Here is a 17,016-nt window from a genome sequence, read left to right on the forward strand (position 1 = left end):
CAGTTGTGTCCAACTCTCGTGACCCCATGGACTGTAGCATACCAGGCTCCTCCGTCCATGCGATTTCCAAGGCAAGAGTACTGGAGTGGATTGCCATTTCCTTCTCCAACTATGGTGGTGCTTTAGTTGCTAAGTCGTGTACAACTCTTGTCATGGACTGTAGCCAGCCAGGCTCCTCTGTCTATGGAATTTCCCAGACAAGAATACTGATTTACTCTACTATGTATGCTGTGTGCTAAGTCGCTTCAGTCATGTCCAACTTCTTGTGACCCTATGGACTGTAGCTTGCCAGGCTCCTCTGTCCATGGGATTCTCCAGGCAAGAATACTGGAGTGGGTTGCCATGCCGTCCTCCAGAGGATCTTCCCCGCCCAGGGGATCGAACCGGCATCTCTTAGGTCTCCTGCATTGGCAGGGGGATTCTTTACCACAAGTGCCACCTGGGAAGTCCATACAATACTACCATTGTTGTTTAGGTGCTAAGTTGTGTCCAACTCTGTGATCCCATGGACCGCAGCACACTAGGCTTCCTTGTCCTTCACTATCTCCTGGGGTTTGCTCAAACTCATGTTCATTGAGTAGGTGATGCCATCCAACCATCTCATCCTCTGTCACCCCCTTCTCCTCCTGTCCTCAATCTTTCCCAGCATCAGGGTCTTTTCCAATGAGTTGGCTCTCATGTCAGGTGGCCAAAGTATTGGAGCTTCAGCTTCAGCATCAGTCCTTCCAATGAATATTCAGGGTTGATTTCCTTTAGGAGTTACTGGTTTGATCTCCTTGCCGTCCAAGGGACTCTGAAGAGTCTTCTCCAGCACCACAACTCAAAACCATCAATTCTTCAGCTCAGCCTTCTTTATGGTCCAACTTTCACATCCATACCTGACTACTGGAAAAACCATAGCTTTGACTATATGGACCTTTGCTGGCAAGATATATAAAACTATGGACTTCCCAGTTGGCGCTAGTGGTAAAGAACCCATTTGCCAATGCAGGAGACAGAAGAGACGTGGGGTTGCAAAGAGTCAGACACAACTGAAGCGACTTAGCCGGCAAACATATAAAACTATGGATTCTAAAAATATATATATATGGTTTTAAAAACCAGAATGAGAGCCCCCAAATGTCATCTGTCCTTTTCTAAAGAGAGAGAGAGAGAAAAAAGCTCTTATAAATGCTCCAACAACAACAAAAAAATAGAGATGGATTTGCTTATAAAAGCTCTAAGGCTGCACGTAGGCTCATTCACCCATTAAGGGCCCCCTCCCACACAGACAAGCAGCTTCCTCTCTTGGTCATTCCCCAGAGATTGCAAAGCAGACTGGGGTGAAGTGGGGTGGAGAAAACGGAAAACAAACACTGCCAGTTTCCCCTCACTTCTGTCTATCTTAATCTCCCCCCAAAGCAAAATCTACCCTTGTCTTTCCATTTACCATAAGCTCACAAAATGCAGTCTTCTATGGAAACACTGAGGTCATACATTACAAGCTACTTAAGGGAATGATTTTAAAAAATTGAGAATCTAGTTCTCCAAGAAATCCTGGTTTGGGATATAGATGAAGAAGCTATTTGAAGGGATTTAGATGGAGAATGAATTTGGTAATATGAGAATGCATTTTAAGGACATAGCAAGATGACAATACAATTAGCTTAGTGCTTGGGTTTTGCAGTCAAATCTCAGAAAAGCAAATTAACCTCTGTGGCATTAACTTTCTCACCTGAAATAGGGAAAATGATCATGCTTGTTCTGTTGTTACTTTACTTCAACATTTAAAAATCGATTGTCCGTTATCCATGACTTCCTTGGTGGCTCAGATGGTAAAGCATCTGCCTACAATGCGGGAGAGCCGGGTTGGGAAGATCCTCTGGAGAAGGAAATGGCAACCCACTCCAGTACTCTTGCCTGGAGAATCCCACGGATGGAGGGGCGTGGTAGTCTACAGTCCATTGGGTCTGTTATCTAGTCTGAAGGTAAGAATAGTTAGGACATCGTCCCTTGGCGTGAAACAGCTTATGAATAACTGAACTGCAGTGGGGGGGGGGGGGGGTCACACATAATACGTGCTTTAAAAATCTTTTCATTATTATTTTATTGTTAGGCTTCCCAGGTGGCGCACTGATCAAGTATCCGTCTGCCAATCCAGGAGACACAAGAGACGCTGGTTCGATCCCTAGGTGGGGAAAGATCCCCTGGAGAAGGAAATGACAACCCACTCCCATATTCCTGCCTGGAAACTTCCATAGACAGAGGAACCTGGCGGGCTACAGCCCATAGGGTTGCAAAGAGTCGAACACGACTGAGCGACTAAGCACGCAGACTAGAAGAGGGGTGGAGAGAGAAATGAAAGTGATTTGTAAACCATAAAAGTGCTTCAAAAATCCTCCCAAAGCCCTAGGGGATGAAAAGAGTGAGGAATCTCAGGAGTTTGGTTACGGATCTGGGTTTCAAGGTTGTCGAATTCTCCATATTTGGGCCTGAGTTCTCAGAATAGAACAGGATAGGATGTTAGGGCTGAGATCATCTGGTACAATTTTATGCTAATTGAAAAATTCTTGCCTTCTGTCGCCGTGCCATGACAATAAACAACACCGCCACCCCAGACTCTCCCATCCGAGTCCCAACGGCATGACGTCATCGCTCCGCCCCGCAAACTCCAGGGCGTCGCGTCTCTAAGCTACCTTTCAGCCGCCAGGTCCGGCAGCGCCTGCGCAAATGCGGGGCGGGTCGAGCCGGAGCGGTCGCGAGCGCGCCGCGAGGGGGCGGGGCTAGTGCGCACGCAGCTTCATCCCGTCCCCGCCCTTTCTCTTCCCGGTTTCCCTGTCAGCCTGCGGGTCGGGTCTGGCGGCTGTTTCCGGTAGGAGCGCGGTGCAGGGGCTAGTCGCTGTCTGCTCCTCGTCATGTCCTACGGTCCCTTAGACATGTACCGGAACCCGGGGGGCTCGGGGCCCCCGCTCCGGGACTTCAACAGCATCATCCAGACATGCAGCGGCAACATCCAGCGGATCAGCCAAGCCAGTGAGCCGGGGTACCGCGGCGGCTGGGGGGGCGGGGGCCGTCCTGACGAGGCTGCCGGGACGGCGGAGCCCAAAGCCACACCTGAGGCCGTCTCGGGCGCTCCGCTCTGGATACGGTGGCCTGCCATCCGCGAATCTGCCAGGCCCAGGCACCCTGAGGGTCCGGCGCCTCAACTGAAGCTCGAGTTTCTTCTCAGGAGTTCTGCCCTTAAGGTGTTTTGGGGCTAAGACAGCAGTCCTGACAGCCCCAGGGTGGGAGGGTGTGTTTGTCTGCTCCAGAGCAGTGAGTGAGTCAACCTGATGCAGCGGTCAGCCGAGTTTTTCCTGTCATCTGCTTCCCTCCACCCACTTCTCTTTGACCAGTTTGGATCGGGAGTTGTTTACTGGTTTAGACTTTACATTCTGCTCAGCTTCTGGCTTCTTGAAAGTCAGCTGCTTTCAATTAAGCAGAGTGGAGAATGCATGTGTTTTGGTGACTTTAATACAGTTCTTCCTGTAACGTTTGAAAGTCAGTTACAATGACTTGTATTCAAGGGGTCAGATGACTTCTACTTTAATAAAGAGAATTCACCAAAGACACTTCAGTTTACAGTATTTTGTCTTTTGTAGCAGAAGATTTGCGTGTTTTTGGATTTCAAGCTGATGAGTCTTTTGTTTTCCTTCCCCATCTAGTTACTCTTTTGAACAAGCATGATACACAGAGAAGCTCAGGGACATGGCCACAATCACATAGCAAGTAAGACATGGTAGAATTGGTGGTGGATTTCAGAATGTCATTGCTTGTCTTAAAACTGCCTCCCCACTGTTAGGGTCTAAATGAGACTGTAGATGAATGAGTTAAATCTTGTGCCTGAAGATCATCTCAGAGCCTTATAAACAGGAGGTCAGCAGCAGCAGCAACTACTTGGAAGGAATGGTATCATCATCCTTGTTGTTTATTATTGTGTTTTTGTGAGCTTGGCTGTGCCTTGTTAATAGGTAGAACTAGTTGGTCCTGAATCACAATTATGTTCTATATTTTAAAGAAAAATACCACTTAGCTTTTAAATTTAATATGTAATGTAGAATTTGAGAGAGGGAAAGTTTCTGATGGAAATCATTTGAGTCTTGGCGCCTTGAGAGTGGAAAGAAGACTATGTGATCTGTGAAATCCGAAACAAAAATTTACATGACCACTGGTGGGATTTTCCTGGTGGTCCAGGGAAGTTAAGACTTCATGCTTCCACTGCATGGGGCGCAGGTTCAAACTGTGGTTGGGGAACTAAGATCCCATATGCTGCATGGTGCAGCCAAAAAATATTTTTAAAATATATGACCATTGGTTCAGAAGTATAGTACTTTGTGTTCCAGTTTCCTTTTGTGAGGGAGCTGTAACACAGGCTAGATCAGAAAATTCTGATTCAAAGCCAAAAATTTATTGTTGAGACCAATTCTAATTTTAATGTCTATGTGTGAAATGTTCATTTTGTATGCATTTGAGTATCATGCATGTACTGTGTATAAGAACTGGCAGGGAGCCTTTGGCACACATAGCAACTGAAAGGATTTGGTGCTATAGAAGAGATATAATAAAATTATAGGTAGTCAGGAGAGACATCTTTTTCACTTGGGAGGGACCAGGGAAGGCATTATGGCATTTGAGTTAGGTCTGGCTGGAAAGATGGTGGAAAGGATTTGAACTTTTTACAGTAAATAAGAGAAGGGCATTTAAGGAGGGAATTAAATGAACAAGGCATGGTAGGGGGAAAGCATGTGCTGTGTATAAAAAAGTAGAGTGGTTTAATTTGGCTAGTGTGGTGGATTCTAGAATGGAGTGCAAAGTAGGCTTGGAAAGGTTAAGCTGGGACCTAGATATGAAGAGCTTTAATTGCTAACGTAATGGGTTTGGATTTAATTCTGTAGAAATGTGTAAATCGAGTTGGAAGGGAGAGACTGGAATCAGAGACACCAGTTAGGAACTGAAAATGAAAAGAAAGAAAGGATAGGAGAGGTGTCTTTGGTGATAGAGTTCATAAGATTTAGCTCTTGGTTAGGCATCAGGCTCAAGTAATAGTTGGATTCAGCCATTAATAACATTAATAGCTAACATTTTTGGTGCTTACTGTGTGCCAGGCGATGTACGTGCTTTACAGCGATGTAAGTGTTGATTTTGTAACAACCCTTTGAAGTAATTACCAGTATTATTTCTTTTTATGGGTTAGGAAACAGGATAAGAAACTTGAAACCAGATCTGTCTCTTACGACCAACATTTAGCCTTTTTATAATTTTTAATTAATATTACAGTTTTGTAGCAGCTAACACTTCAGCAGGTTAGAAGTGACTTTTTTTTTTACTCTTCATAGGAAGCTATGGGGAATGCCTGAGCTGTGGAACTTTCTCCTCTTGTGGTTGGTCTACCTCTCCTGCTAGATTGTTAGTTCCTTCGAAGAAATGAGACATGACTTATTCATCTTTATATTTCTAGTACTTACCTAAGATCTACCCATATGATAGATTCACTTATTCGCTGTTCAACAAATATTCTTTGAGCACCTGCTATGCACAGGGGATGGAGTGATGAGCAAGATAGACAAAACCCTGCCCTGATAGTGTGTGTGTGTGTATATATGTGTGTATGAATGTGTGTATATACATACATAGGCATACATACACATATATAACTAATGTTGAGAAATAGTAAGTGCTATGAAGGAAAAATAAAGCAGGATAAGGAGACACAAAGTAACCAGAGAAAGAAGTGCTATTTATTCTTACATCAGATGGTCAAGGAGGACCTCTCTGAGTAGACCCCTGAATGAAATGAGGGAGCCATGTGAGTAGCTGAGGGAAGGCATTCTAGGCAGAGGAAACTGCAAGAGCAAAGACCTCAGTGCCTCCAAGAATGGCAGGGAGACTAATGTGTCTGGACTGCAGTTAGAGAAGGAAGCATAGTAGGAAAAGAGGCCGTGGAGATAGCCAGGGATCATACTATTTAGGGTCTTGAGGCTCAGTAAATTGTATTTAGTAGATTTGAATGAATGAGATTTTTTCCACCATCTTGAAACTCTCCCTGCCTCATTTATCTTGTGCTATGTGGTTCCTACCACATCTTATGACCCTAGGCAGTGTGAGTTGGAATTTTCCCTTTGGGATTGTTTAGTGAGGCTCTGGGAGTTGGAAATGGGTAGGGTGACATTGTCTCTACCCATTTACCAGGCTGGCACCCATTCCCCAAACTTGGCCAGTGTACCTAAGTATACAGTATGGATGTGACACCCACCCCCCTCCACCCCCTGCTTCAGACATATGCCCACGTCCATATAGTCCTGCAAGGACCTGTATTTATTGAAAATATGAGAGAATAGCTTATTCTTTTTTCTCAACTTTTCAGCTGCATTTGTGGGTTTGGAATTGCTGAGCCTTTCAGGCTGAAATACGGCAGGCCACTGTGTGGGTTGTTACAGGTACAGCTAAGGTTGACTGCCTGGCACAAACGGTTGTTATCAGTATGTGTGGGCAACAGAAGAAAAATGTTTGACTCCGCCTGTTGTGAAATGAAGGGTCTGGGCAGATAGAGGGCAATAACCTAACAGGCTCCAAGTTATCTCTGAAGAGATTAAAGAACAGCATGTCTGTTCTTTAATGTTGCTAATTTATTGATATGATTTTGTTTACTAAAAACTTAAAAGCAGCTAAACTTTTAAAATTGACTGTTGTGTGAAATCCTGTGGGCTGTTCTTTTAAAATTGTTTGCCTTTGCTGTTTATTTTGTTGCCCACTTTGTGAAGTCTTCATGATCTCAACATCTGTATCCAGCAGCATAGTCTCAGTGTTTCCTTTTCCTTTCTAGTTCACCCCAATAATGCTATCAGCAGTATGTCTAAAATCCCTCTTACCTCCTCAAGAGCCTACAGTGCCTGGCTGTTGTTGCTGCATCAGGTCTTAGCATTCCGCTTTGCTTCCATTGTCTTTGTCATCTTAATCCAAATTAGCCATATTTTCTCCTATTCGTCACCCTTTGCTCCAGGCAGGCTATTTTTCTTAACATCCCTAAACATTGATTTCTGCAGCAAGTTTTTGCTCATTCTATTCCTCCTTTCTTCAATCGTTCCCTACCTCGCAAACCACCTAAATTATACAAATCCTTTGAGTTGTGCTTAAATCTTGCTCCTTGTAACTAAGCTTTCCCTTGCTTTTCAAAGAATGAAGTCAACAGGAGCCCGGGAGTTAGGCTCAGCAGATCTGTGACAGAGTTCTTGCTCCTCTATGTTGTCCCGTTAGCCTGGAGCAGTTCCCCTTTCTGTCTGTTACCCTATCTGTAAAATGAATGCTATTGGTAAAATGCGTTCTTTGAAAGTGCCTAGTATAGTGCCCGGCCGGAATAGCATTGGTTGAGTCCCCTGCTCCACCATAGTTTAGTAGTTAAGTGAGCGGGCTCAGGAGTCAGACGGTCTGGGTTTGAGTCCTGGATCTGCTTCTGACTAGCTGTGTAAGCATATTGCTGTACTTCTCCGTTTCAGTTTCCTCATCTGTAAGATGGAGTTAATAACAGTCTTTACTTCATAGGATCATGAGAATTAAATGAGGAAATTTATGTAAAGTGCTTGAAGCAGGCCTGCAGCATTGTTTAAGAAATGTTAACTGTCATTTTGTTTTTCTTTCTGAATTCGCAAGCTTAGCACTTACTTTATTGTGTATTCTGTAATTAATGCATGCTTTTTGACCTTGTTATTCCAACTGAGAGATCACTGTTAGTGTTGTGGGGATAGCAACCGTGCATTGTACAGCTCTCTCTTAACTACAGGGCCTGGCACTGCAGTGGATATGTGTTAATAGTTGGCATTCAGTATGTACTTAATTGATTTTTATCATCGCTAAGTACATTTTTCTTGGTCTCGAGTTTGATAATAATAGCTATGCTTGATTGAGTTCTTTTAAGTGCCAGACACTGTTCTGAATTCAGCTTCATATTGTCTTAATGTCAGCCTCTCAGCAGCCACACGAGGATTCTCTTGTTATTCCCATTTTTTAGGTGAGGAAACTGAGGCACAAAGGAGTGGAGCCTTTTACTAGGAATTGTGGAACTGGGAATAACACACAGGCAGTCTCAATTCAGAGTCTATGTTCTTAACCCGTTGTGTGTTCTGTCATGGGTGTGGTAAATAGAAGATTATACCTTCGATATTCAGTGTTTGTGTTCAGTTTAGTTTAGAGCTTTCCTATCATAGTGGCTAAAAAGTCAGGTCATTTTCATGATAGCTTTGCAAAAACGATGCAAACCTAATTTTCAGAGTAAGACGCTGAGATGACTTCATTGTCATGACTTATGTCGTAACGTAAGCTATCATGTTCTCATTTTATGTAAATACGATTCTTTCCTTGAATATATGTTTGCTTGTTTACCTTTATGGTAGTTGCTTTCAGTGTGTCTAGACTTTGATATGAACTAAGGTTCATTTGGAGATTCAGATTCTGCTAAAAGCTGATCTCAGCTAAAAGTCCACGAAGAGTGTTCAGTTTAGAGCAGTTCCTAGTGTGGATGTTAGCTGTAATGTGCAATAAATTGGTTTGCTTTGTAGTCTTATAAAAGTTTTAGCCAGGACATGCTTTTAAACATGAGAGGTCAGTGATAGGAGAAATTGAGGCCTAGTTTTAAAAATAACAAAATTGCTTACACAGAACTGAAGAACTTGTCTTTACATTTGGCCTAGTCATCTGGTTTCCAGATTATGTAGCATTTCATAGAGGATAGATACCCAGTGATTTTCATCCAAAATGTAACAAATCAGTCTAAAAGTAAAACTTTCATTTACTAGAATGCTTAGAAAAGGAGTTTTCTCATTAAGCTGACCAGAAAACTCTTTAGATTTAACCCATTTTGATAAAAATTATTCCAAAAAGTATCACTTTACTTTTTAACATCTTAAGTGCATTCAAGGGAAAAATAAGTGTGTATGTAACTGTTTCTTTTTGTGCTTTAGGTTTAAGGGATACAGTTCTTTTCTTTTTTTAAAAAGAGTTATTTGTTTACTTTTGTAGCTGGGCTCCATCTTCCTTGCTGCCCTGAGCTTTCTCTAGTTGTAGGGAGTGGGGGCTATTCTCTGGTTGTGGTGTGTGGGCTTCTCGTTGCGGTGGCTCCTCTTGCTGTAGAGCACAGGTTCTAGGCTCTCAGGCTCAATAGTTGTGGCACACAGGCTGAGTTGTTCCCCACCATGTGGGATCTTCCTGGACTAGGGATCAAACCCATGTCCCCTGCAATGGCAGGTGGTTTTAACCACTCGACCATCAGGGAAGTCTCAAGTGATACAGTTCTTGGTTGTGAAACAGATGGGTCATTGAGTCACTATTTTCAAATAAACTCTGATGTTGGTGGTTATGGAGGGCATTATACAAAGAATTCTACTTCCAGTAAACAAAGACATTACTGTCCTTATCATTTGAGTTTTGGGGCATCTTGCTGGAAACTTTTAGGAAAATATCAATATTCAGGAATTTGAATAGAATTAATGAAAGCTTGGATTCATTCTGGTGTTTAGCTAACAAGTGACGCTATAAAGTCCTCCTCCCTCCACCCAATCCCCCCATCCCAATTTATGTATCTCAGCAAACAAAAGAAGTCAGAAAAGACTAGGTAAAAAAAGTTCTCAGCTGAGTTTAAACCAAGAACAGCTGATTTTAAATTGACTTTTCCCCCATAGTCTGTAAAATCCCCTTTGCTGTCTAGGGCACTTAATACATTTTGATTGGTGATTAACAACTTGAAATTTTGAAATCTCTAGAGTTTCTAAAGAGAATGCTCTATGTAAAGACAGTCAATAAGATGAGATCTGTTTCTTTGAACTGCCATACTAGTAACATTTACCTCTATGTGTCACCCTGTAACCAATTATTTTCTGGAGGAGTGTGTATGCATGTGTGGTTATGCAAATACAAAAATGAGTAGAATGTGGTCCCTCCTCTCCAGAGGTGTATAGTCAGTCCAGTCCCATTTGTACAGAGAGGCAGAGTCTCTCTCAGCCAAACTCAGTCTTGCAAAAAAACTGCTTGGTTACACAGCATCATTCTGGGACTAGAGCTTCTTCATTATTGTTGACTTTTATCATTGAGCAGTGGTGGGAGTACTTAAGGGTCATTTAGTCCTTATGTAGTCATAGTAATTGAATGAGGAAAAAAACCCCACCCACACAAATAGTAAGTACTGTGACAGACAAAAAGTACTCAATATGTGTTAGTTAAACCTGAATATCATATACAATTGGTGAAAGAGACCCAGCAACATGAAATGATTTATCTGGTGCCGTACATGTAGTTAGTGGTCCTGTTTGGCTTTAGAATTTAGGTCTCATTATTCCTAGCTCATGTTCGTTCGTATCTGCTGCCTTGAAAGTGGCATGACATAAAACTGAGGAAGTAAAGTCGTTCAGTTGTGTCCGACTCTTTGCGACCCCATGGACTGTAGCCTACCAGGCTCCTCCCATGGGATTTTCCAGGCAAGAGTACTGCAGTGAGTTGCCATTTCCTTCTTCAGAGGATCTTCCCCACCCAGGGATCAAACCTGGGTCTCCTGCATTGTAGGCAGATGCTTTACCGTCTGAGCCACGAGGGAAGTCTCAAAACTGAGGCTAACTGAATTAATCAGCAATTGCTTCCTGCTCCCTGGGTGCTGGCACTCTGCTGGACTCCGGTAAATATGCAGGAACCTTCCCAAAGGTGGCAGGGCCTTAGGGAAGGGAGCGGGTTGGAGCAAGGGCATCAGCCTATCTGGAGGACAGAGCTGTTAAGTTAGGGAGCTGTCAGATAAGCAGGGTGGGGCAAAGTGCAACACTGGCAAATGGAAGCCTGCCCTAAGTCACTACATTCTGTGTATTTCCTCTAAAGGAGGAAATGTAGTCTGCCTGTGAGAGAGTCTCAGTTCAGTTCAGTTCGGTCGCTCAGTTGTGTGAGTGTGTGTGACTCTTTGCGACCCCATGAATCGCAGCACGCCAGGCCTCCCTGTCCATCACAAACTCCCGGAGTTCACTCAGACTCAAGTCCATTGAGTCAGTGATGCCATCCAGCCATTTCATCCTCTGGCGTCCCCTTTTCCTCCTGCCCTCAATCTCTTCCAGCATCAGAGTCTTTTCCAATGAGTCAGCTCTTCGCATGAGGTGGCCAAAGTACTGGAGTTTCAGCTTCAGCATCATTCCCTCCAAAGAAATCCCAGGGCTGATCTCCCTCAGAATGTACCGGTTGCATCTCCTTGCAGTCCAAGGGACTCTCAAGAGTCTTCTCCAACACCACAGTTCAAAAGCATCAATTCTTCGGTGCTCAGCCTTCTTCACAGTCCAACTCTCACATCCATACATGACCACAGGAAAAACCATAGCCTTGACTAGATGGACCTTTGTTGGCAAAGTAATGTCTCTGCTTTTGAATATGCTATCTAAGTTGGTCATAACTTTCCTTCCAAGGAGTAAGCGTCTTTTAATTTCATGGCTGCAGTCACCATCTGCAGTGATTTTGGAGCCCCCAAAAAATAAAGTCTGACACTGTTTCCACTGTTTCCCCATCTATTTCCCAGGAAGTGATGGGACGGATGCCATGATCTTCGTTTTCTGAATGTTGAGCTTTAAGCCAACTTTTTCACTCTCCACTTGCACTTTCATCAAGAGGCTTTTGAGTTCCTCTTTACTTTCTGCCATAAGGGTGGTGTCATCTGCATAGCTGAGGTTATTGATATCTCTCCTGGCAATCTTGATTCCAGCTTATGTTTCTTCCAGTCCAGCGTTTCTCATGATGTACTCTGCATAGAAGTTAAATAAGCAGGGTGATAATATACAGCCTTGATGTACTCCTTTTCCTATTTGGAACCAGTCTGTTGTTCCATGTCCAGTTCTAACTGTTGCTTCCTGACCTGCATACAGGTTTCTCAAGAGGCAGGTCAGGTGGTCTGGTATTCCCATCTCTTTCAGAGTTTTCCACAGTTTATTGTGATCCACACAGTCAAAGGCTTTGGCATAGTCAATAAAGCAGAAATAGATGTTTTTCTGGAACTCTCTTGCTTTTTCCATGATCCAGTGGATGTTGGCAATTTGATCTCTGGTTCCTCTGCCCTTTCTAAAACCAGCTTGAACATCAGGAAGTTCACGGTTCACATATTGCTGAAGCCTGGCTTGGAGAATTTTGAGCATTACTTTACTAGCGTGTGAGATGAGTGCAATTGTGTGGTAGTTTGAGCATTCTTTGGCATTGCCTTTCTTTGGGATTGGAATGAAAACTGAGAGAGTCTAATGTGACATAAAAAATATAGTTATTGGAATTAGCCCTGGATTTGAATTCTGGTTTTTATGGACTTCCCTGGTGGCTCAGGCGGTAAAGCGTCTGTCTACAACTCGAGAGACCTGGGTTCGATCCCTGGGTTGGGAAGATTCCCTTGGAGAAGGAAATAGCAATCCACTCCAGTACTATTGCCTGGAAAATCCCATGGACAGAGGAGCCTGGTAGGCTACAGTCCATGGGGTCACAAAGACACGACTGAGGGACTTCGCTTTCACTTTTATGACACTGCTTAAAACCATTGGTGGCTTCCCATTTCATTCAAATTGGAAGGCCTTGCTCCAGTTTACAGGGTCCTATGTATTCTGGCTCCCCTCCTCTCTCATCTCTCTCTAGTCACATTGGCCCCCTGTTTCTCCATCACAGCAAGTGCTCTTGCCTTGGGGACTTTGTGCTTCATGCTCTCTGCTGGAAAGCTTCTCCCCCAGATATTTTCATGGTTTGATCTTTCACTTCCTTTAGGTCTCTCCTCTGTGTCACCTTATCAGACAGGTCATCTTTGACTACCTCCTGTAAACTACTATCTTCTCCCTACCCTGTTATTCTGGCCCTTACCTGATTTTGTTTTTCTTTATAGCACTTACCACTACCTGATACATGCTTATTATCTCTTCTCCTAAAAAGGAAAGCTTCTTGAGAACAATATCTTCTAGAGCACATATCTGTAGAATAGGTATTCTAAATGAAGGAATGAGTTTTGCAACAGCGTGAGCCTCAGTGTACCCACCTGTAATAATGCTTATCTAAGTAGATAAGGGGCTTCCCTGGTGGGACAGAAGGTAAAGAATCTGCCTGCAGTGCGGGAGACCAGGATTCAATCCCTGGGTTGGGAAGATCCCCTGGAGAGGGGAATGGTAACCCACTCCAGTATTCTTGCCTGGAGAATCCCATGGACAGAGGAACCTAGCAGGCTATGGTCCGTGGGGTTGCAAAGAGTTGGACACGACTGAGCAACTAGCACAACAACAGTAAGATAATGCTTATCCGGAGTGAAGGAAAAGCACTCTTCTGCTGTTTCCTCCACTCTCAATACTTCTGACACCAGGTGTGTGGGTTTACCACACACCAGTGGTCAGTTTCTGTGGACTTAAGTGGGGTGTCCTACAATTTAATTCAATTCTGACACTACCTGGAGTTAGCATCAGATTCCACAAATTAAGGGCTTAGTCCCACAAGGCTCCCCCGACCCCACCCCCTTCAGATGCCAATTGTAAGTGTAGGTTCTTATCTGTCTTTCTGACCAGTGAGCTGTATTGGAGGTGTTCCCATGAGCCCCTCTTCAGGTTCAGCTCGTTTGCTAGTCCAGCTCACATAACTCAGGAAAACATTCACTTACTGGTTTATTATAGTGAAAGAAAGTGAAGTCGTTCAGTCGTGTCTGACTCTTTGCGACCCCGTGTACTGTAGCCTGCCAGGCTCCTCTGTCCATGGGATTCTCCAGGCAAGAATACTGGAGTGGGCTGCCATTGCCTTCTCCAGGGGATCTTCCCGACTCAGGGATTGAACCCGGGTCTCCCGCATTGCAGGCAGACGCTTTACCCTCTGACCCACCAGGGACTGGTTTATTATAAAAGGACATAATTCAGGAGCAGCCAGATAGAAGAGATTCCTAGAACAAGGTATGTAGGAAGAGCTCAAAATATCTATACTCTCTATGGGCACTGACACCCTCCCTGCATCTGTGTGTGGTCACCAGTCTGTGCTTGTGTGTGTGTGGTCACTCAGTCGTGTCTGATTCTTTGCGACCCCATGGACTGTGCCAGGCTCCTCTGTCCATGGGATTTCTCAGGCAAGAATGCTGGAGTGGGTTGACATGCCCTCCTCCAGGGGATCTTCCTGACCCAGGGATCGGACCTGTGTCTCTTGAGTCTCCTGCATTGGCAGGTGAGTTCTTTACCACTGAACCACCTGGGGAGTCCACCAATCTGGAAGCTCATCAAATCTAGTTCAAGAATTTATAGAGTTTAATCTGTACTTCCTCTCTCTACCCCCAGTTTCCCTTCTCAGAGGTTGGTGGGTGGAACTGAAATTTCCAACCTGCTAATTACTTGGTCTTTCCGATGACAAACCCTGCCCACCCTAAGGCTGTCAGGGCTTAGGTCACCTCAATAGGTAAACTCTGTATGCTCCAAAGGAGCCCTTTATGAATAACAAAGGACACTCCTATCACTCAGGAAATTCCAAGGCTTTTAGGAACTCTTTGCCAGGAACTGAGGACAAAGACCAAATATACTTTTTATTATACCACATCAACGGAGAAGGCCCTGGCACCCCACTCCAGTACTCTTGCCTGGAAACTCCCATGGATGGAGGAGCCCGCAAGGCTGCAGTCCATGGGGTCACTAAGAGTCGAACACGACTGAGTGACTTCACTTTGACTTTTCACTTTCATGCATTGGAGAAGGAAGTGGCAACCCACTCCAGTGTTCTTGCCTGGAGAATCCCAGGACAGGGGAGCCTGGTGGGCTGCCGTCTATGGGGTCGCACAGAGTCGGACACAACTGAAGTGACTTAGCAGCAGCATACCACATCAAGTACATAGCCCAGTGTCTGGCACATGGTGAACGCTCTGTAGATGCTAATGTCTGTCCTCTTTCTTAAATTATTTGTTTGGCCAGTCAGTTGATAGCTTTGGTTCTGATTCCCATTAGACTTAGGTAAGAAGGACATTATACATCTTAGTGATGAAAAATGGTTATTTATATCTTACATAATGCTTTTTTAGCAGAATGCAATCTTCTATAGTGCTTTACATTTTCCTGTGGAACCATTAAGCTAAAAAACCCTCACTTAATAGAATAGTTATATTTTAGGAAAGTTTGTCAAAAGGCAACTTTTTAATCATGTGAAACCTATATTTCTGTTATAAAATTGGAGTTATATTTTGCTTAAAAGATGGTCTTAAAATAAGATAAGATCATGATTTGAAGTGTTACACACATATATATTCTTGACTGTGGAAACTTTTGCTTTGTAACACTCATTATGGCGCAGTGATCTGGGCTAAGGATGTTGACCTAAAACAGAAACTGCCAGATATTTCTCCAGCAAAGACAGGTTTATTCAGAGTTACCAGAGAGTTGCAGTTTGGGGTCTGCAATCAGGGCAGGCCAAGTGCAAGCCCCCTCCTAGCAAGGGAAGGGTAAAGAAAGTTGGGAAGAATACAGCAAACCCAGAGTCCAGGGCTTCTCACTGGCTTAGAGGCGTCTTCCTGCTGGGCTCTGCTGTCTGGTAGGTGTGAGAGCTCCCCCTTGGGATCTCCCAACTCTATTTAATTGAGGTTTCCGTTTGTTAATTTTTTGCAGGAGAAATAACTCCTAGACACTGTTAAGGGCTAGGTTGTTCAGTTTCCCTTAGGTGTAGAGTCACTCAGCAATCACCTAGAAGATTTTGGCTAATAATTATTTCTTAACAGACTTAGAAGCTATTAACACATCTGTGTTTCTGTAGGGTACTGGTCCTTACTAAGCTTGCCTTTTACTACTCTTGGTGACCAAATTAAGGTCAGTATTATGACTGTGACCCCCAAATTTTTTATTTAAGAAGTACCCTATCATAAGGAACAATCAATTTTTAAAATTTAAAATTCTAATAAGTGGTTTCATTTTTATTGGACATTGAAGCCTTGTATATAATCTGTTCCTATAATAGATACAAATTGTTACAGTAAGCATTGGTTTCGTCATCTTCTTCCCCTAAGCCAGTCATTTAGCAGTCTGGTGTTTCACAAGTGGAACTGGATTAAACCTGAGAGGGTAGGAGAGCCCTCACAAAGGAACTGTCTTTTGGCCAGAGGAGCCCTGTACCTATTGTGATATATTATCTCTTGAAGTCCTGGTGAAACTTGGAGATAATTATGTTCCACTGGACACAAAGTACTTTGTTATTGTGTTCTGTATTCCAGTTTCTTGCAATAGAAGACACTTGTGAAGTTTCTCAGTCATGTGCAACTCTTTGCAATCCCATGGACTATAGCCTACCAGGCTCTTCTGTCTGTGGAATTTTCCAGGCAAGAGTACTGGAGTGGGTTGCCATTTCCTTCTCCAGGGGATCTTCCTGACCTGGGGATCGAACCCAGGCCTTCCGGATTGTGGGCAGACGCTTTACCCTCTGAGCCACCAGGGAAGCCCTATAGAAGACAGTGAATGCTTTTAAAATGCAAGCACGCAAACAAACAAAAAACAAACATACAATAAAATTTCAAGCTCACTAAATGAATGAAGCTCCCCCATCTTCTCTGCCAACAGAAAAAGAAAATAGAAAGTAGGACATAGGAAATCAGGGGCTCTATTCCTGTTGTAGAAGTCAGTGAGCGACAAGGGTGTTCAGATTCCCAGCCAGACTATTTCTGACTATCAGTTCCTCCGGAACTCTGCTTTCCTAGTCCAGGACTAGGGCCTTAAACATCTAGGATTCAAATATGACCATTCCTGATCTTAGCACAATATCTTGGTAGAGTAATCTGAACAAAGCCATGTACTATTTGTCTACAGACAGCATAATTAAAAGAACATAGGCATTGGAGTATGATGTCCCTGGGGTTGAATTTTTTGCTCTACTTCTTTTTGTGTGTGTGCTTACATAAGATATTTAACTTCTCTAAATCTGTTTCCTCATCTGCAAAATGAACATACATCTACTTCAGACTGTTGCTATGAAAATGAATAAGATTATGTATACAAAGCTCCTAATATAGTACTTGGCACATAG

General features: G+C 43.6%; 1 protein-coding gene across 1 annotated transcript in view; it reads left to right on the forward strand.

Annotated features, from left to right (window-relative positions):
- Nucleotides 1-2,774: 2,774 nt before the first annotated feature.
- STX12 (syntaxin 12) overlaps nucleotides 2,775-17,016 on the forward strand; it is a 35,637-nt gene continuing 21,395 nt past the window's right edge. The window contains exon 1 of the mRNA XM_005895907.3: nucleotides 2,775-3,012. Coding sequence (XP_005895969.1) covers nucleotides 2,895-3,012 — 118 coding nt within the window. The 5' untranslated portion in view covers nucleotides 2,775-2,894. The remainder of the gene's footprint in view (nucleotides 3,013-17,016) is intronic.

This window comes from Bos mutus, chromosome 2, assembly GCF_027580195.1.
Source record: "Bos mutus isolate GX-2022 chromosome 2, NWIPB_WYAK_1.1, whole genome shotgun sequence".
NCBI lineage: Eukaryota > Metazoa > Chordata > Mammalia > Artiodactyla > Bovidae > Bos > Bos mutus.